Here is a 21277-nt window from a genome sequence, read left to right on the forward strand (position 1 = left end):
GTGAACAAAAAACAAATTCTGCTCTTCAGGTCTTTTCTTAGAGAAATACTCAGGAGCTATTTATTTTAAATAACAGCATTAACTCTCAAATGCCAATATGTGAAATGGAGCAGATTCCAAGAAACTCTGAAAAGTTACTTAGCTTCCAAAAGCCTCCCTTTTCTTGCCTGGGGAGTGGGACTAACCTATTTGTAGGCATAGTGCAAAACAACAGAGACTGACATTATCGAAAAAATACCCAATACAGCACCCGAGACAAGGTAGGTACTACAAAACAGCAAGAAAAGAAAAGAGAGCTACCATTCCTTCCTATTGTGCTTATGGATTCAGAGTTTTGGTGAAACTTTTTAGTACCCACAGGAAAATTGTAGTGTCTTTTCCTTCCTATGGCATGGGGGTAATCTCACAGAGTTATAGACATTTAGAAATCATAGCAATTCTAAATGCCTTAGGATTCCTAATGCTCCATCCAAGGCTCTTTCTGCTCCACCCACTAAATACACTGGTTGTGAATATGATGACTAGGGGGTAACAATGATGATGACAGTAAGTAACATTTTGAGCCCTCACTCTGTTGTCTGGCTCTATAAAAAAAATGTGTTAAACTGATTATTACAGGAACGTAAGAGCCATGCAGGAATTATTGCAACCCAGATAAGAAGTTACAATTATCATCATTCTTTTTCATAGATGAGGGATCTTAAGCAATGACTAAGTAAATGTACCTGAATTCCATGGCTCTAGAAGGTGACAGAGCTGGGATTTGCACCCAGGTGATTGGACACCAGAACCAGTAATCCTAACCATTGTGTATTTAAACTGTGAAAAGAAAACCAGGCTGAGAATCAGACCAGAATCCACATTCTGGTTCTTTCCCTGTCACGAACTATCCACGTGTGACCTTGGGCCAATTGTTACATATCTTGGTGCTTTTTGGAAAGTGATACAATTTGAAAACTTCAAATCCAGTCCAACTATTTTTTTTTAATTCTGAGATTCTTTATCAAGTGAAAGTGAAAGCCAATTAGTCGTGTCCAATTTTTTGCGACCCCATGGACTATACACTCCATGGAATTCTCCAGGCCCAAATACTGGAGTGGGTAGCCTTTCCCTTCTCCAGGGGAATCTTCCCAACCCAGGGATCAAATCCAGTTTCTCTCGCATTGCAGGCGGATTCTTTAAGGCAAAATTATTTGCCTTACTAATGACTGCCTGAGTGCTCTGTTAAGTTGTAGTGGGTTTAATCTTGGCTTAGTGAGAAGGTACAGTAACTCATGAAGTGTTGATAATGCTTCCAAGACAAGGAATGGTACTACACATGCTATGGGTTTTTATTCTAGAAATGTGAAGTCTAGACATTTAAAAACCCTTTGCTCATGTACAGGTGCACTTATTTCAGAGTCCTACAAGGCACACATATAGCTTATGCTTGAGAATTTCCAATGAAGAGAAACTCACTACTTCACAAAACAGTCAGCATCATTTTGGGGTTGGCTTAATGGTTAAATGTTTGTTCACTGAATTGAAATCTGCTCATTGTAAATTTTACTCCACATAAGAACCTTGTTAGACAATTGATGAAAAAATGATACCAAAAAATATCCCTTATATTTGTGTTTTCAAACATGTGAAATACTGTAAGATCACAAAAAGGTTAGAAAAGCTTGTGCAAGGTCAAACAGACTCTAACTGACAGGGTTAATTCCCCAACTTAACTCTTAGTGAAAGTCACTCAGTCGTGTCTGACTCTTTGTAATCCCATGGATTACACAGTCCATGGAATTCTCTAGGCCAGAGTACTGGAGTGGGTAGTTGTTCCCTCCTCCAGGGGATCTTCCCAACCCAAGGATCGAACCCAGGTCTCCCGCATTGCAGGCAGATTCTTTACCAGCTGAGCCACCAGGGAAGCCCTAACTCTTAGCACACCACATTAACAATCTATTGACACTCAGTTGTCTCTTGGATGGAGAATGTGTATGTGACTGAGTAAGTGAGTGAAGGAGAAAGAAAGAGAAGGAGAACATGAATAGAAGTATTCACAGGGGACATTGATGACATTCAGAGAGAGATGATTTCCAGAAGAGAATGGGAGAAAAAGCCATTTGAATCTTTAATCTCACAGCAGAAAAATGTTTCACACTGTTATTAACCAAATTGATTGGCTTTGCCCTATTTAAACTGTGCCAAGCCAAGAGAGAATTCATCGGTTTTAGTTTAATCTGGAAATCTGACTGCCAAAGAGGAGGACCAGGACTGGGGAAGGAAGAGTGGAGATCCTTACAGCAAAAAAAGAAAAGGGGCCTATTCATGTTGGATTTATTCCAGAGTGCGGGGGCCAAGTTTAGAAACAGGATTGTCAGTGCCACACCACGGCACTGAAGAGCCGCACGCCCTGAGGCCACACCTGCAGTCCCTTCATTCCAGGGCAGTGCTGTCCAATGGACACACGCGGAGACGCTGTGGTGTGCTCGGTCACTTCTGCTGTGCTGCTCTGCAGGTGCTACAGAGCAGAGTACTTCCCGACCCCAGTACCAAGGCTCCTTCTCCAGGCTTCTTGAGGACAACTGTCCCTGGGCTGTGACTTCAGTACCGTGCAAGGTACAGGAGCCACACAGCAGTGTTCCTGAATCACGTTGGGAGTGTGCGCTTCATTATATGGAGACTCCCAGGTCCTGTATCAAACCCTCTAAACCAAAACCTCTGGGGGGACCCCAGGAATCTGCAATGAAAACTGCTCACCAGAGGATGGTCATGAATGCTACCTGTTGAGCAAAATGGCCATGTGAATGGAGATGCAAGAAGATGAAGAGAAATAGAATTCACTGCTTGAGATCCCTTTGACTATAATTTTCAAAATAGCAATTGGCAAATGTATAACATAGGGTTAAGGGTCTGAAACAGGCTGATTAATGAATAGACTTTACAATATGCCAAAAGAAGTGGAATAGTGAAGGAAAGTCTGAGGAATAAAAAAAATAATTATCTAAGATCCACTATTTTGCCTGATTTAAGATTCTTAGAGAAATTATTATTCTTTTAAATACATGAATTACAAAAGGACTCAAGGGATCTAGGTATTATTTAATATACAAACACAAATAGTTGTGTTTATTTGTCACCTTTATGTTTTCCTTGGTAAATGTTCTGTTCAACCTTTTTCCTATTTTTTAATGGGTTGTTTCTTACTCCTATGTTTTAGAAGTTCTTTATGTGCTCTGGGTAGAAGCCCTCTGTTAGTTATACAACCTACAGATAATTTCTCCCACTGTCTTCACTATGTCTCCTGAAGAACAATTTTTTTAAAATTTTGATGAAGTCTAATTTATCAATCTTTTATCAATTTTGCTCTTGGTGTCAATCTAAGGTCAAAAAGATTTTCTCCTCTATTTTCTTCCAAAAGCTTTATAATTTTATACTCTATATTTAGAAATATGATCCATTTTGAGTTAGATTTTGTGTAAGTTGTAAATCACAGGTAAAGGTTTGTTTTTCCCATATGGTTGCCCAAACTTTTCCAAAGCCATTCATTAAAAATTATCATCCTCTCTCCACTGAATGTTTTGTATCCTATAACCCTGCTTTCCATATTTGTTCTAGAAGCTTTTTCCCCCCAGATTCCTTGTGATATTCTACAAAGAGAATCATGTCAATGAGAATAACAACAGTTCAGTTTTTTCCTTTGTAATCTATATGAATTACATTTCATTTTCCTACTTTTCATGCACTGACTGGACTTTCAGCATAATATTGAAAAGAGGAGTTAACAGTAAACATCCCTGACTTTTTCCTACACTTATGAAGGGAAGCATTCAACATCTCATTATTAAATATGATGTTAGCATTGGATATTTCATAGTTGATCTTTATTAGAAGTTCTCTTTCATTTGTAGTGTGTTGAGAGTTTTGTGTTCATGTTTTTATTCTATCACTAGGCTACCCATGTGAATTTGGTGAAATTCAAGTCTAAGGCAAATTCAAGTTTAAATTACCACATCGGGGTGAGGGGGAAGGAAATAAAATATATTTTGTGCCATGTTGCAATGATCAAAAAGATAGAGATGTATGTGTATGCATGAGTGTGTAAAAAAGCATTCACCACACATCAAAGAAGAAAGAAATCATGCATTTCATTAGCGTATGCAAAATAAAACATCCCCAGTTCAGCTCAGTCTTATGTGCACTTTCTAAATAAAGGGGTGGTTAGAGTCAATTCACTGGGTTGAAATAAAGATTCTTGGAACTGTTGAAAAATTGATTTTATAAAACCTAAAAAATCACACAGAATTAATATATACTATATATACTTTAACATAAGTGTGGCACATGACATTTATCCCTGTTTATATTTCTGTCTGCTGAGAAATGGAATGTTTCCTGCTATATCAATACACAACGATTTCACATTATCAGCAATTCCGACCCTCCGAATGTGAATTCCTGAGCCCTAAAAGTACTTAGGATGGAGGAGAATACCTGTGATCTGGCAGGCACCAGGCTGCAGCCACTCCCTATGGTGAGCACTGAGGAACTCAGGATGTGAAAAACACAGGATACTGGCCCCAGATATGAAAGGAATGATTTCAGTGAGCCCAGACTCTTGCATCTTCCCATATGAAGAAAAGTGCTATATTCTTTAATTTGGAATATCTGGCTTTTCTTTAATTCACAAAATACTTCTGATGTTCAGACTACCTGCCCTCTGCTGCAAAATTCTATATAACCTGACTACTCCACCCACCTCCTCAGATCAGCTCTCTCAGGGTTATTTGAGATGCTGTCTCCCAGGCTTGAAGTCCCAAAAATTTCCACTGAATAAAACATAACTCTCAACTTTAGGTTGTGACTATTTTTTAAGTCGACTCTGCTTTTTTCAACTTTTGACAATAGGCCAGGAACTTTTCTATGTTTTGCATTTTTAATCTTACAAAATTTCACTGCAATCCTGCACTATAGGCCTTATTCTAATAAGTTCAGAATTCTTGAACTTTCAGAAAATAAGTTTAAGCTTAATGTAAGAAATTACTTTTTTAAAAAAGGGAGTTGCCCATCAACAGAAAAGGATATGTGTTAAGCCTGAGCTCATGGAAACTGAGGACACACTAGAAGAGGTTGCTGGAGAAGGGATTACTGTATCAGGTAGAAGGTCACTCAGGCAGATACCACAGATCACATATACGGCTTAAAAAGGCTGACATGCAATCAAGGCCAGGGCTGGGTTTGTCCTGAAAACTGGTCTGTGGTTCATCTTCTGAGAGCTGCTGTCTTCTTCCCTCTGGCTCCTCTACTACACCCCTTCAAATCCCTCCATCTCATCCTTCCTCCAGTGTTCCCGTTTTGTTTTGTTTTTTTGTTATTGTTTTTTTCTCCTCAGCCGTAAGAGTAATTTAGAATTCAGGTTTCACCACACTTATGATCACTGAATTTGAATATGTGGCATTATCTCCCTAAATCTTAAATAGTTCTTCTGTTAAAAAAAAAAATGTACAAAGAGTGTGGGTCATCCCTCTCTCTTGGATGCTTCAGAGACTTACATTTATTCAAGAATCAAAAAAGAAAAAGGAAGAAAGGAAGGCAGGAAGGAAGGAATTCAGTAGACTGACAGGCATAGAGTAACATGTCAATTGCCTTCTAACTCTTTTAAAAATAAAAGTAAAGCAAATAAAATATATTCCCCAAAGTACATGTTTCTATCATACATCTGTGTTTGGCCTCAAACGCAGTAGATTTCCCAATGACACAGCTCATGTGGCTTCTTTACTTAATGTATCCTGAATGATACCCTAATGTCAGCATACAGGCCAAACACAATCTCCTTATGTTTGTACATTCAACCCATAACCCTGAGGTGAGCAGGGCAAGGATGAATGCCCCCACATAATAGGGAGCCGGAGAACAGAGAGGTTAGGGGATCTCGGTCTCATAGCTAATGGGTGGCAGAATGCAGGGCCTCAACTCACAGTATGGTACTTTGATCTGCTGCACTGGTAGGTCACTGTTATTTTCATGGATTATTTGGGTCTATTTATGACCTAGAATATGCTAATTAGTTTTCATGTATTTTACATATTTCATGTATATCATATATATTCACATATTTAATACATTTTAAGTTAATCTTTTTTTTTATTGGACAGGAAAGGGTCCTATGGATACTTTCAGTTTCAGTTTCAGTTTAGTCTTAAGTTGGTACAAAATGATACTTTATCAGTCAAATTCTGTTTAAGATGCATATTGGTGCATGATGTACAAAGGGGTCACAGGTGTGAAATCCTGGGTTCAATTGTTAATTTTCAGGGACAATAGAGGTCTTGCTCAGCATGGTATTTTCCAGGGCTGAGAAACTTGTCTGGCACACAGTAGGCCATCCCTAAATATTTGCTGAACAGATGAACAAATAGTTTGGCAAATAATTTTTCCAGTTACATTTTTTTTGTAATCTTGACTATGTAAAGGTTTAGTTTTTTTTAAAGCCTGCAGTCCCTGCAATTCACCACATGAATGCAAAATACCACGATGAGCTATGGATATTCCTATTTGAATTACACTGAAGATGCCGGGAAATTACTAACAGGAGCCTCAAAATTCATCACATTAACTCCCATCCCCAGAAAATTCATTCCTGAGAGTTTATTTCAATGAAACGTCTCCCCTGGGACTGAAGGCCTCTCCCCCACTCTAGGAAATAAAGATGGATATGACGGTAAGGGAGCTCAGTGCTTTTCATCTTCCCAAGTCATTAAAATGCAAATTGGTGGGGGCGGGGCGGAGGAGAGAGGCCTGCAGGCAGAGGCCCCGCCCAGCCTGGGGCCGCAGCACTCACGTCCGTCGGCTGTCCGCACCTCCATGTGCACCAGGTCTGCCTCCTTATCCAATCCGGCCACTGACCTGGGGAGGAAAGGAGAGTCAGAAGCTCCGTGACCACAGGGATAGCAGACAACAGGATGGGGAGGCATTCAGGTTACTACTCAGAACGCTACTTTCTGAAGGAGGCCTGTCTTCTCCATGAGGACCCACAGAACATGGGGACTCGCGGGGCCTGCAGGGTGGTTGCCTCTGGCAGCTGCCGCCTGTAATGGTTACAACTCGTGTCCTGGAGACCTGCCAGGGAGTCAGCAGCTCTCAAAAACACAGAAACAAAAAGAGCACAGAAAATGTACCCCATAGTAAAGCTGGTCTAAACTTCTGTCATTGACCCTCAACCATCTCGCACCTGATTATTTCTATCACTTCCTTTCCACCCGAGGTTCCATATTCCATATCACTTTCTTCTCCCTGGGGAAAGTGGTTAAAACTCCCTTCTGGCTTTTTGCTTCCAGACACTCCTGCCCTCCTGAGTTTGGACCTATCTACTTTTCCTTACCTCTACCTTGTAAACAATAAATATTTGGTAGCAAATATTCAATATCTGGTCTGACAAGGACACAATTCTGGTGGTAGGAATGGGGAACCTTAGAATTCTATGGCCAACAGCCAGAAAAAGGAAGGCTGAGAATCTTTACAATCTAATTCCTGTGGGCCTCCAACCTTCCACATATAGAGCCCAGTCTTGCATGAGATATCCATGTAAGAGTAGGACCCAGAAAGTCAGCTTAGAAAGGCAACATAGACATGAAAACATTCACATACTAAAGACATCTCATAACCCACTCTGTCCAGCAAAATTGGACACTTAGTCTTTCTATTCTTATTTTCAATCTCATTCAAAAATTGGTTTTCTGATTTTTCAGTTCTGAATAGATAAGAGGCAGCAAGTTAGAAAGGAAAAGTCAAATTTAAAACAATGAGAATCAACAGCTGGTACCCAGATAGCAAGACAAATAGAAAACTTATGAAAAACAGACCGAAGAACCCAAAACCCAACCTTCCACACCATAAATCTACTATGCGTCTTCTGGTCCTAAGGCCCTAACTGTTATTATATCACAGTTCACTATCTGACATCTGCGCCAAGAGGCTGCAGGCAGAGAAAACAGGAAGCAGGGGACTAATGACATCAGTTAACTCAGTTTAAGAAAATAGGGCTGCAAATGACCTATGTTAGGAAAAATAAAATGATTTTTGTTAATGATTATTGTGTTGAATGGCTAAACTTCAGTTACTTAAAAAGTTCATTTATGTGGGCTCCCCTGGTGGTCCAGTGGTTGAGAGTCTGCCTGTCAGTGCGGGGAACAGGAGTTCAATCCCACACGCTGCCGGGAAACTAGGCCTGTGCACCACAATGACTGAGCCCCATGCCCTCGGGCCCGTGCTCCACAGCATAAGAAGCCGCTGCAATGAGCAGCCCAAGCACTGCAGCTAGAGAGTAGCCCCACTCACTGCAACTGGAGAAAGCCTGTGCTCAGCTACAGAGAAAGTGCACTTATGTGAAACAGTTCTTTCCCCAAAGAAGCTGAATGAAAGAGGTTTTTACTCTAGTGCTTTATTTTTTGCCTAATGATCATCAATATACTATCTTTTAATTTTTCCTCATCTCATTTGACCTTAAAGCAAAACACTTACAGAGAACAGTTATCATTAGTTATATTTGAGTGGATGGGAAACTGTGACACAGAGCAATGGACATGTATCTAAGATGACACAGGAAGGAGGCCAGAACTAGACAGACTGACTGACTTAGTTCTCCATCGAGAGCAGCTCCCAGCTGTCTTGACTCCTATCCCTCCTGCCTGCAGTGCCCTTGTATCCAACTCTCTCCCCGCCCCTTTTCTTCTCCAGATACCTCTCACCCTTGCTTCACTGCTAGTCGGCCTCTGCCTCCAGCAGTATCCCTCATCTCACTGAAGAATTTGATCTGCTTCCTTACCTTGGTGATTCTCAAATGTGGCTGCTCATAAGAGTCACTGGGGGAGCCTTGGAATATCCGGAGGCGTGAAGCCCTCCCCAAACCAATGAAATCAAAACCTCTGGGGTTGGATCAAGTCATCTGCAATGTCTTAAAGCTCCGAGGTGATTTCCATGCACAGCCAAGTCTTAGAACAACTGCTTTGCATGGTTTAATCACATCACTTACGCAACTGCACTTGTATGTCTTCCATACTTAGATACAAATTTCAAAGAAGTAGGATTCTATTTTTTTTTAAAATTCTTGGTAATATCCTTGGTAGACCATCAGCAAATATGTTTTGAGTAAATGATTACAACACTTTCACTCAGGCAAAACTTCATAAGGCCCCGAGTAAGCCATGAGCTCACTTTTGGGTCCTAAAGAAAACTTCTTAGGCTCAAACAAGATCTCAGTTTCCTGTTTATGTCCCAGATCATCTTTTATCATGAAAATTGCTCAACTGGTGAGAAAACAGAAAAAAAATCTACACAGACCTGAATAACATGTGAAGTGCTTTCCTCCTGGGGATATTTAGTTTTATAACAATTACCAAACTCGGCATCAGCACACAAGGATCATTTGAAACCCTAAAGGGGAAAGATAGGGATACTTCTCCGAAATTGAGAGTTCTTCTTGATCTGAGCAAGGACCAAGGAGACAGGGGACAAAAGGACACAAGAAGCCACAGCCAAGCCTCCAGGGAAGAAACTGAAACTGGCTCCTGGAACCACATGCTCACAGTTATGACTGAACCACATGCTCACAGATGCTACGACGGAAGTCCAGATGCTACTCATGGAAGTACCTGGAAAAGGCCAAGTGGCTTTCAAACTTATTTTTAGCAACTGAATTCTCTGTTCCTACACAGTCTCCAAGTTCTAACATGTGCAATAGATCACACAGGAACTTATCAGAAACCAGGAATGGCTCACTCAGACAGCCATGCCCAAGAGACTTGGGCACAACAACTGTGAAACCATGATCTCGTTCAGCCCCTTCACTAAGCAGATGAGAAAGCTGAGCTTCACACAACTGCCCAAAGACACACAGTTAGCTAGTGTCACTTAGCTGTAAAATCCAGTTTAGAACTTCAGGACAGCTTCTTTGCAGCACATGGGCTGCCATGAGGAAGTGACAGAGCTAAGCTCTGGTGTGTTTTTCTCTCCTTGTGGATGTGAATTCTAGAAAAAAGTCTTCCCCAGAAATAAGAAAACTGGATATTGGTATGTGCATGAGGGAGGTATTAAGGGGACAAAGGACAAATGCTTGACAAACTGATTTGCTAGACTGTTAAATTTCAAGAAAATCTTGTCTCAATGCATTTCTCCAGCTCACACCACCAACATTCTTGTCCTTGATATTTTGGCTCAAACTGCCCCTCCACCTGGAATTTTCCTTCGGTCTCACTCTACATATTCCCCACTTATGACACAACTCAATACCACTTTCCATGAAAGCCTCCTGATCTTGACTAAACATTCTAATGCCATGAGAAACTTTCTAAAAATATTGAATACCAATGCACAGGTCCAAATCCCGTAAATTCTGGTTTCATTGGTCTGGAGCAATAGTCCTCTCACATTTTAAATACATCAGAACCTTTTTATTAAAACAGATGTTGGGCTCAGCCCCCAGAGTTTTGTATTTGAGAGGTCTGGGGTAGGGCTCAACAATTTGCATTCTTAGCAAACACATAAAAGATATGATGTTGATGGTCAGGGAACACACTCTGAGAACCACTACCCTGGAATATCATCCAGGAATTGATAGCTTTTAGATGCTCGTGGGTGATAACGATGTACAGTCAGAGTCGAAAATCACTCATTAGAGACTGAAATGCAACCTTCACAAACCAAGCTGAAATATCCCTTCCTTTGTATATATCAGCGGGGTAGTTAAAAGCATGCATTTTGGAATCAGACACCCTGAGTAAGAGTCTCGGCTCCACCACTTAGTCGCCATGGGATCGCAGGCAATTAACTCATTCTCTTCTTGTTGCATTTTTCTAATCTGCACACTGGGGATATGATACTAGCACCCTTCTCATTGTTTCTTTGAGAACTAAATGCATGTAAACATTTCAAATAGAGGCATACATCAACACCTAACTCTATGTAATTCTTACCAATATAAAGCTCACATTATATGTAACTAATACTTTTTAAGTGTAATATTTATTGAGCATCTAATGTACCAAAAATGTTATTATCATCTTTTTTTTGGCCATGTGGCATGTGGGATCTTAGTTCCCCAACCAGGAATCGAACCCACACTCCCTGTAGTGGAAGCACAGAGTGATAACCACTGGACCTCCAGGAAAGGCCCCTTTTATTATTAATTCAATATGTTGTCTCTCTTAATTCTTAAACAAACTTTTGAAATTGGCAGTATAATTTTTTTCACATGAGGAAGTGAACATTTTGAGATGGCACATTGCCTAACCATTGGTACAGAGTGAGAAAGAGACGGATCTTAGATTCATACATAATTTGTTTTATGCCACCATCAATTATCTGGGTACCTCAATTTTTTTCTCCTTCTTTACTGTACTGTCCTTAAAGATGGGATTTAGATCTGATTAAATTATTTTCCACTAGCGCCTAGCATTGTGCCTTCCTGCTCTGAATTATTAAATATCAGCTGAGTAGATAGATGAATACACAAATGAAAGTAGTAATAACCCCAACAGTATGTTTAGGATAAATGTGGAAAACGGTTCCATAATATGGTGGAACAGATTTCATCTGTTTAATTAATCTCTAGGCAATTAAGTAAATAAAGTCTTCATTTTCCATTATTATGCTGTTATTTTCACCATTTATCCTCAAAGCAATATTGGATCTGTCAAACACAGTCATCTGTGATTTGCTTGACAAATGCACGACCATCCTTTGAAAATGCTAGGGCCACAAAAACCCAGTTATCTCATCTAGCTCAAATGAACACAGCTCCTCTAGTGGGCACTCTGGGAGCTCTCCTTCTGTATCACAATAAACCCTGCCTCAGTCAACTGCCGGCTCCTCCCAGATCCACAGACTTCTAGGTGTAGAACCCTATGCCCACGTTGTACTATATGGCTCTGTCCCTGTCTACAGCTGATTAGACCAGGGTAGATCCTCACCAAAGCTGGTTCAAAGACACGTTTCCCAGACTTTAGGACTGCCTTGAGAAACCGTAGCATGAGACTCGGAGAAACTTGTCTTGGATACCTTTAACTATTCAGCCATAAAGAAGAGAGAAGCAAAGATGAGAGGAAAAAAAGAAAGAAAGAAGGCACTTCATGAGGTTATGGGTTAGGGACCTTTGTGAGTTCTAAATGCATTCCCTTTCTGGGATTCTAATCTCTCTCTCTCTTTCAATAAGCAAAGAGATCAAACCAGTCAATCCTAAAGGAAATTAACCCTAAAATAACCACTGGAAGGACTGATGCTGAAGCTGAAGCTCCAATACTTTGGCCACCTGATGTGAAGAGCCGACTCATTGGAAAAGACCCTGATGCTGAGAAATACTGAGACAGGAGGAGAAGGGGACAACAGAGGATGAGATGGTTGGATGGCATCACCGACTCGATGGACATGAGTTTCAGCAAGTTCTGTGAGATGGTGAAAGACAGGGAAGCTTGGCATGTTGCAGTCCATGGGGCCACAGAGAGTCAGAGATGACTGAGCAAGTGAACAACAACAAAATCAGTTACTGTTCCCCATACCCAGAATCGTCATTAATATGCTCTCTAAAAGTTGCTCAGGATGTGCAGAGCCATTTCTGGACATAAGGGTTAGCTACTGTCCCTTTAGCATCCTGGTTCTCCCAGCAAATTAAAAGGGCTACTGACTACTTTATCAGTATCTCTCTAACGATAGGCTGTGTTCTACTGGTGGATTATAAAATACAATCTAGCAGATAAAACCCCAATTATTTTTTATAAAATATGGAATGGAAGCATCAGAGAGCATTTCATGTGGTAGACTAAGTGTTTTTCATAACATGTAAAGATATATAAGAAGATATAGGTTTATACAGGGTCATAAGTATAGCATTTCTTACCAGAGAAGCAGTATTGAAGGAAGGGAGGGAGGAAGAGAAAGAGAGAGGGAAGGAAGTAGGAAGGAAGGGAGGGGCCAAGGAGGAAGGAAGGAAAGAGAAACTACATGGTCTAATTTAATATAATACCTTTCCAAATTCTAAATGGCTAGAATGAAATCCAGCAGTCACATGAACTATTTTCAGGACAAGGCATACACACATCAGGAGGTCACTTGTACCAGATGAGGAGTTTGAACTCAGCTGAAGAATCTCAGTGAACCATCGCTAATATCACGCTCACGCTCGCAGTAGCAATTTGAAGCTAAGCTTTGGTCACGGGGTTTGTGACTCTGCTAATATAGTGACAATCCATGAGGTTTTACCTGAATACAACTGAATGGCTGGTCTGCTAGGAATACAACCAGTAATCCCTTTGCAAATACTTACTGAATACTCACAATGTGTGAGCACTTAGGAAACTGCCAACTAGTCTGCCACACAGCCCATTTGTTTTCTATATACATATGGGCTATAGATTAGCATAGCTCTAGAGAACAAGATCATGTCATATGATCACAGCTTAAGAAAAGTTTGCTCATAGAAAACTATTTGATCCTATTAAAAAGACCAAGCACATTGCCTCATTTGTAGAGGGATTGCAGAGAGCAGGCAATGCTCTTATTCCCAGCCACTAGATTTTGGAATGTTCATCCTCAGACTCCACTACCTATCTCCTGAGAGTACCTTTAATAGGTATCTATGGGGTAACACACAGAGGGAATTTCAGTCTTGTTGGAAAGGTGCAGTGGGTCAGGTAGGGTTTCACAGAGATGGGGAAATAAGGATCAGGCTTGAAGAACATGTGGTATTGGAAAGTCAGAAAGGAGAGAGAGATGATATGGCCCAAGGCATGATGGTGCAAATAGACATGATAGGGAGGAGCATACTGAGCAGCAGTCGTAAGAGACCACTTTGGAGACAGAATAAGAAAGGATCTGAAGTCAGTGAAAAGCCACCATGCCAGGAATTAGGAATTGCTTCCAGCAAACTAAAATCTGTGACATTCCATAACATTGGACGAATTCTTTTCTTTCTGTAGGTACATTCATTCTATTTCTTTAGAAATTAATTTATATTAAAACATCTTTTATAAACTGTTACTTAGAAAAGTCTATACTTTTAAAAAATGTTTTATTGGGAGATTGGGATTGACAAATACACACCATTATGTATAAAATAGATAATAAGAACCAGCCATACATTACAGGGAATTCTACTCAATGCTCTGTAATGACCTATATGGGAAAAGAATCTTTCAAAAAAGAGGATATATGTATATGTGTAACTGATTCAGTTTGCTGTCCAGCAGGAACTAACATGATATTGCAAATCAACTGTAAGTTAAATGTCAGTCACTCAGTCATGTCTGACTCTTTTTGCAACCTCATGGACTATAGTCTGCCAGACTCGTCTGTCCATGTGATTCTCCAGGCAAGAATATGGGCGTGGGTAGCCATTCCCTTCTCTAGGGGATTTTCCTGACCCAGGGATTGAACCTGGGGCTCCTACATTGCAGGCAGATTCTTTCCGTCTAAGCCACCAGGGACAGCTGAATCAACTGTACTCCAATAAAATTTTTTAAAACTTAAAACAACCTAATAATGCTGCTTTATCTTTATTTATTTTTGGTTTCTATGGGATATGCTTAAGATATCACAACATGGAGCATGTGTGACCCCCAAATGGCAGTGCATTGTGGGGATCCTCTCATGTCCTCATTCACTGAGGTCTTGAGCCAATACCTGAAGCTTCCCAAATGCTTCTTGTGTGTCCAGCATGGACTCCAGCAGAAAAAAGAGGGTCAGGGGCCAGAGGTAGTGGAGGGGTTAGAAAGTGGGGTAGGATATAATTTGAGAGAGAAATAGGTTATAAATATATAATGAAGATATAGAGATCAGTTAAACAAAAACAATTCAGTTCAGTTCAGTCACTCAGTCATGTCTGACTCTTTGCGACCTGATGGACCACAGCATGCCAGGCTTCCCTATCCATCACCAACTCCCGGAGCTTACTCAAACTCATGTCCATCGAGTCGGCCATGCCATCCAACCATCTCATCCTCTGTCGTCTCCTTCTCCTCCTGCCTTCAATCTTTCCTAGCATTGGGGTCTTTTCCAATGAGTCAGTTCTTCGCATCAGGTGGCCAGAGTATTGGGGTTTCAGCTTTAGCATCAATACTTCCAATGAATACTCAGGACTGACTTCCTTCAGGATTGACTGATTTGATCACCTTTCAGTCCAAGGGACTCACAAGAGTCTTCTCCAACACTACAGTTCAAAAGCATCAATTCTTTGGTTCTCAGCTTTCTTTATAGTCCAACTCTCACATCCATATATGACTACTGGAAAAACCATAATTTTGACTAGACAGAGCTTTGTTGGAAAAGCAATGTCTCTGCTTTTTAATACACTGTCTGGGTTGGTCATAACTATCCTTCCAAGAAGTAAGCGTCTTTTAATTTCATGGCTGCAATCACCATCTGCAGTCAGTGATTTTTTAGCCCAAATAAATAAAGTGAACCACTGTTTCCATTGTTTCCCCATCTATTTGCCATGAAGTGATGGGACCAGATGCCATGATCTTAGTTTTCTGAATGTTGAGTTTTAAGCCAACTTTTTCACTCTCCTCTTTCACTTTCATCAAGAGGCCCTTTAGTTCTTCTTCACTTTTGCCATAAGAGTGGTGTCATCTGCTCATCTGAGGTTACTGATATTTTTCCAAGCTATCTTGAGTCCAGCTTGTGCTTTACCCAGCCTGGCATTTTGCATGATGTATTCTGCATATAAGTTAAATAAGCAGGGTGACAATATACAGCCTTGACATACTCCTTTCCCAATTTGGAACCAATCTGTTGTTCCATGTCCAGTTCTAACTGCTGCTTCTTGACCTGAATACAGATTTCTCAGGAGGCAGGTAAGGTGGTATGGTATTCCCATCTCTTCAAGAATTTTCCACAGTTTGTTGTGACCCACACAGTCAAAGGCTTTGGCATAGTCAATAAAGCAAATAGATGTTTTTCTGGAACTCTCTTGCTTTTTGGATGATCCAGTGGATGTTGGCAATTTGATCTCTGGTTCCTCTGCCTTTTCTAAATCCAACTTGAACATCTGGAAGTTTACCAATCACGTATTGTTGAAGTCTGGCTTGGAGAATTTTGAGCATTACTTTGCTAGTGTGTGAATGAGTGTAATTGTGCGGTAGTTTGAACATTCTTTGGCATTGCCTTTCTTTCAGATTGGAATGAAAACTGACCTTTTCCAGTCCTGTGGCCATTGCTGAGTTTTCCCAGTTTGCTGGCATATTGAGTGCAGCACTTTCACAGTACCATCTTTTAGGATTTGAAACAGCTCAAAAACAATTAGGAAGGAACAAAAGTCTCACTGCAGGCTGGGGGACTGGAGAAGGAGAGAGTGGGACAAATAGAGAGAGTAGCATGGAAACATATAGATTACCATATGTAAAATAGATAGCCAGTGGGAATTTGCTGTGTGATTTAGGGAACTCAAACCAGGGCTCTGTGACAACCTAGAGGAGTGGGATGGGGTGGGAGCTGGAACGAAGCTGCAGGAGGGAGGGGACATATGCATTACTGTGGCTGATACATGATGATGTGAGGCAGAAACCAATATAATATTGTAAAGCAATTATCCTTCAATTAAAAATAAATAATGTTTTTTTAAATGAGAAAAATCACATTATCTTATTAAAAAAGAAGTCTCACTGCCCCACATTTCCCACACTGGAGTCTGGGATGACACAGTCAGTGTTTATTGGGGTTGCTGGATCACACGAGGTATTATTTTTAACTCATAGTCTGTTTTTAGGACAAGAACTTGTTTCTTCTATGTCCAGTGGTTAGGAGATTTGGAATCATCAGTCCTAGGTTCTAATCCTGACTCTATATCTATTAGCTGTGTGACTTTCAGCAAGTTACTTAACCTCTCTAAACCTATAATTTTCCATAAGAGTCAAAACTTCCTTGTTTTGTCTTGAGGAACATGAAATAGCATACGCACATATTTAGAGAATATTCCCACTGGGTTCCTGGCATCTTACATTCAGACACACACAAAGATGTGCACACACACGTACACTCATCTGAACATCACTGATTGTGTAGAAAGTGTCTAACGAAAACTTGCATTGGAGTAGAGGAGAAAGAGCACTGGGCTGGGGCAAAGACCTCAGTTCTGGTCACAGTCTAGCACTGTGGCTTTGGCTATGTCACTTGGCCCCTCTGGGCACAGTTCCTCTCTCTGCACATCACAGACCTTGCCAGGTGTGGGGTGGGTGATGCCGCGATCCCCTCCCGCTCTGCTCTCTGGCACTGAGAGGCTCTGTGGCTGTGAATGATGGAGGTACATGAGCTCTTCCTTTGTGCTGACGGCTTTTATGCCCCTGTTCCATCCTGCTCTGCCCCACTTCTCTGAGGCAGGGGTGGGATGTCTTTCTAATCAAGTGAGTGCATCAGAAGGGAGAGGAATCTCCTGCTGGGAAGGTCCCTGAGGTGTTGCAAGCCACCGGCAGGGTACAGCTGCAGCTGAAGAGGGCTTTTCTGAACAGTCTTGTGCAACCAGATCCCATCTGCCCCGCACCTCCCTGGGGACCAGAAGACCAAGGCGGGAGCAGGAAGACAAAGTTACTGCTGAGGACCAGTGAGCTGGAGGGCCCCACATGCAAGAGTTTACAGAGCACCTTGCCATCATCCTCCTGTAATCTCACTGCTTTAATCCTAGCAGCTATTGTTCCCATTTTGCAGATGATCAAACCCCAAGCCAAAGTCACTCAAGATAAGCAGGTGGAGCTGGGGTTCCCACCAGACTCTCTTGACTCTGGGCCCAGAGCTCTCAGTCCTGTGGGCTTTCCCCAGCTGCTTCCTCGCACATCAGCACGTGTAATTAGATGCAAGATTGTGTGGTATGGACTGGAAGTGCTGGAGGAACTGAGAGAGTTAATTAGAAAAGGCAAAGGGCATTAAGGAGACAGCTTGGGTGGATATTTTGTAGAAGTTCTAGAGAAGAAAGAGAAAGGAACCAGGTATATTTATAGACTAATAATGTGCAGAAGGGGGAAAAATGTGCTGCCTTCGGCAATTCTCATCAAGTTAATGGATGTTGCCAATTACTGTGGTAACATTTTTAATTGTATCTTAGCTCTGAAGAGAATAAAAACAGAATTTCCTGGTCTTTGCCTCAGGACTGTTAGGGGCACACATTCTGGTACATTATGGTAGCATGGACATGCTTGCTCAGAGCCTACAAAGACAGCCCACTTCATGGGAAAGCCTTACTAATGGCTGTGCCAGACCTAATCGGGGCTGAAAGGAATAGTTAGAGAAAGGGGTCTCTGCTTTATACACATGGGTTCATGTGTATAAATGGGTCTGGAAGACAACAGGAAATTATGAGAGGAAATAGGCTGTAATCACATGGGGCCCTCATGAAGAAGATGGTAATCACAGCATCACTGATGCTCATGTACTGATAGCTAGTATGTGTGTGCTATGTTATGGTCCCTGTGATATGATGCATTGTGTGTGATACTATTTAAGACTCATAATAATTGGTGTAGTTATTTGAATAATTCCTGCCTCTCCTTGAGAATGTAAGTTTCCTAAAGGGAGGGGGCCTTGCCTGCTTTGTCCACCATGGCGAATCCACTTCCAGGCATAAAGCTGGTACTTAATCATGAGGTTGAACCAACGATTGAAACTTCTAATTTTGGTCTGCATTTCACTAGTCAGGGACTACAGGCTCAGAGGACCTAGGGTGGCTTGTCGAAGTCATCACAGCTAATAAATGGCAGTTCTCAGATTTAAACCCAGGTCCACTGGATTTGGCCCTGGAGGACATTCTATGATGCACCACAGAGCCTGCCTTTCTTCACTGGAGAAAGAAGAAGGGAAGTGAGAAAATGACCAACACGTGTTCATCAGCTACAATGTGCCAGGCACCTCATTTCTTTACATCATTACATCATTTAATTCTAAGAAGAAATCTATGAAGCACGTATTGTCCACAAATTGAAAATGTATAAATGTATAAAGATGGCCAAAAGGTGTATGAAAAGATGTTCAATGTCAATAATCATCAAGGAGACAAAAATCAAAACCACAATGAGACATTACTTCACAGTTGTTAGAATGGCTTATTTTCAACAAGACAAGAAATAACAAGTGTTGGCAAGGATGTAGAACAAGAAAATTTTATTGCACTGCTGTTGGGAATTAAGTTGCAAACACTATGGAAAACAGTATGGAGGTTCCTCAAAAAATTAAAAATAGAACTACCGCATGATCCAAAAAAAAAAAAAAAAAAGCATAAATAGAGATCCTGAGAATTTAAGTAGCTTGCACAAGATTCCTCAGGTGGAAAAGGAGATGAGGGAAGATTCAAATGATCCCATAAGTTAACCTCAACAGAGCTTCATTTTACTGCATGCGTCCCAAAGAGTGACACAGTGACACAGATCAAACGAATCCTAGAAACACAAGGCATGCATGGGTGGAAAATAAAAGTGTACGGTCTCCTGTTCCTTCAAACAACTCTTTTAGGGACAACTTGGGGACAACCTGTGGCACAGGAAATTTTTGATGATCCCTCCCACCCCCATCCCCGACCCCCAGTTCCCCTTCTGTGCTTCTCTGATTTCTACATTCAGGGGTCTCATGCTTCCCACCCTGCATGTGTGCCAGGACCCAAGACAGTCATCTACATAGGCCTGCCCTTCCTGAATAATTTCCTGGGATCTAAAATCAACCACCAGCAGCTCATGGCAATGTCTAGACCCTCAGCCAATAGCAGCCAAAAAAAAGTAACTGAAAGAATGAAAAGATCTCCTTCAGTAACAAGTGAGATCTAGGGAGGGGCAGCAGAGCCAATGAATGCTAACCAGCTGCACTTAAGATGCAAGGATCAGTCACTGAACACCTTTGCCCAGCAGCCTCATTCTCTAAGCAGAGGGTAGATGAGTGAATTACCCCCTTTCCTAGGCCTGGAAAGGAACACAGCCTAAGTACTAACAGATTTGCAAACACTCTAAGATCTCTGCACCTGAGACCCAGAGAGCTCATGCCACATGCCCAGGCTTCCCAGTTTAGGACACTAAAACTGGTTTATCTGAGAATCAGCCATTTCATCTCAAAAGTCAACACCAGTCCCTTCCTGCCTCCTCCTCTTCTGCATTTCTATCTTGTTCAGCACATTTCACTAAGAAGCCAGGACAAGAGGGGGCTTTGCAGTCCAAGATCTCTCTGATTCTAGCTCCCCCACCAAGTTACGTGACCTTGACACTCATCTGACCTCTCTGAGCCTCAGAATCCCCTTCTCTGTTAAGAGAATAACAACATACTTACTTCTAAGTGTTGTTGTGAGGATCAAAGTCTGTGATAGTAAGGCTTTGATAGTAAGACATTCCTAGGCTTAGGAATACTCAACAACTCATGTCAGGGCTTCCCAGTGAATTGTCAGTCTTTGACTCCCACTACTGTTCCAAGCCCCACACTCCCTTTTACCTGCATAGACACTGCTGGAGGCACATCTCCTGGCTAAGAGGAGAAACAGGTAACATCACCAGCTTCTATCTACAGTTAGAGCTATTTCATCTACCCCCAAAACAGAATTCCTCCCAAACCCCAGCACATTCCAGAGGCAACAATGAAAACTTCCAGGCCCTAGAAACTGAGACCGCGGTGAGGACTCAGAGCCCTGGCACAGGACAGCGTACTCCTCTGAGACATCACTCACACCTGCATCTGCCGGCCTGGAGAAGGGCTGCCTGGGGGAAGAGCAAGAAGTCAGACCCTCTGGGACAATTACAATTAAACTGAACCAGATGCTCTGAATTCCTCTCCTGGGAGCCATTCTGCTTAGTCCAGGGCTGCAGCAACATCACTTAATAGGCCCTTTTTCATCTTTAATTTCTCTGATTCAGAAAGTTTACAAGATCAATTGCTAAGAGGGCTAATGTGAGGAGATGAGGCAGCAAGTTGCTCTGGGCCCAGAGTCAGCTAATTCCTTAGCTTCTAACTAGAGTCCACAGGGACTCACTTATATAAAGCCTGAGAACTTGCCTGGCTCAATAGCCCCTCCCATCCACAAAGTTCCTGTAAATAAAGAATTCGAATTGTAATCCCGCAAAAATCAGGGCTTCCCTGGTAGCTCAGCTGGTAAAGAATCTGCCTGCAATGCAGGAGACCCCAGTTCAACTCCTGGGTTGGGAAGATCCCCTGGAGGAGAGATAGGCTACCCACTCCAGTATTCTTGGTCTTCCCTGTGGCTCAGACAGTAAAGAATCCGCCTGCAATATTGGAGACCTAGGTTCGATCCCTGGGTTGGGAAGATCCCCTGGAGGAGGGCATGGCAACCCAC

At 41.7% G+C, this 21277-nt stretch overlaps 1 protein-coding gene across 1 annotated transcript in view; it reads right to left on the reverse strand.

Moving 5' to 3' along the window:
* SORCS3 (sortilin related VPS10 domain containing receptor 3) overlaps positions 1-21277 on the reverse strand; it is a 619218-nt gene that overhangs the window by 159105 nt on the left and 438836 nt on the right. Inside the window, exon 6 of the mRNA XM_043477073.1 lies at positions 6821-6885. Coding sequence (XP_043333008.1) covers positions 6821-6885 — 65 coding nt within the window. The remainder of the gene's footprint in view (positions 1-6820; positions 6886-21277) is intronic.

This window comes from Cervus canadensis, chromosome 8 (assembly GCF_019320065.1).
Source record: "Cervus canadensis isolate Bull #8, Minnesota chromosome 8, ASM1932006v1, whole genome shotgun sequence".
NCBI lineage: Eukaryota > Metazoa > Chordata > Mammalia > Artiodactyla > Cervidae > Cervus > Cervus canadensis.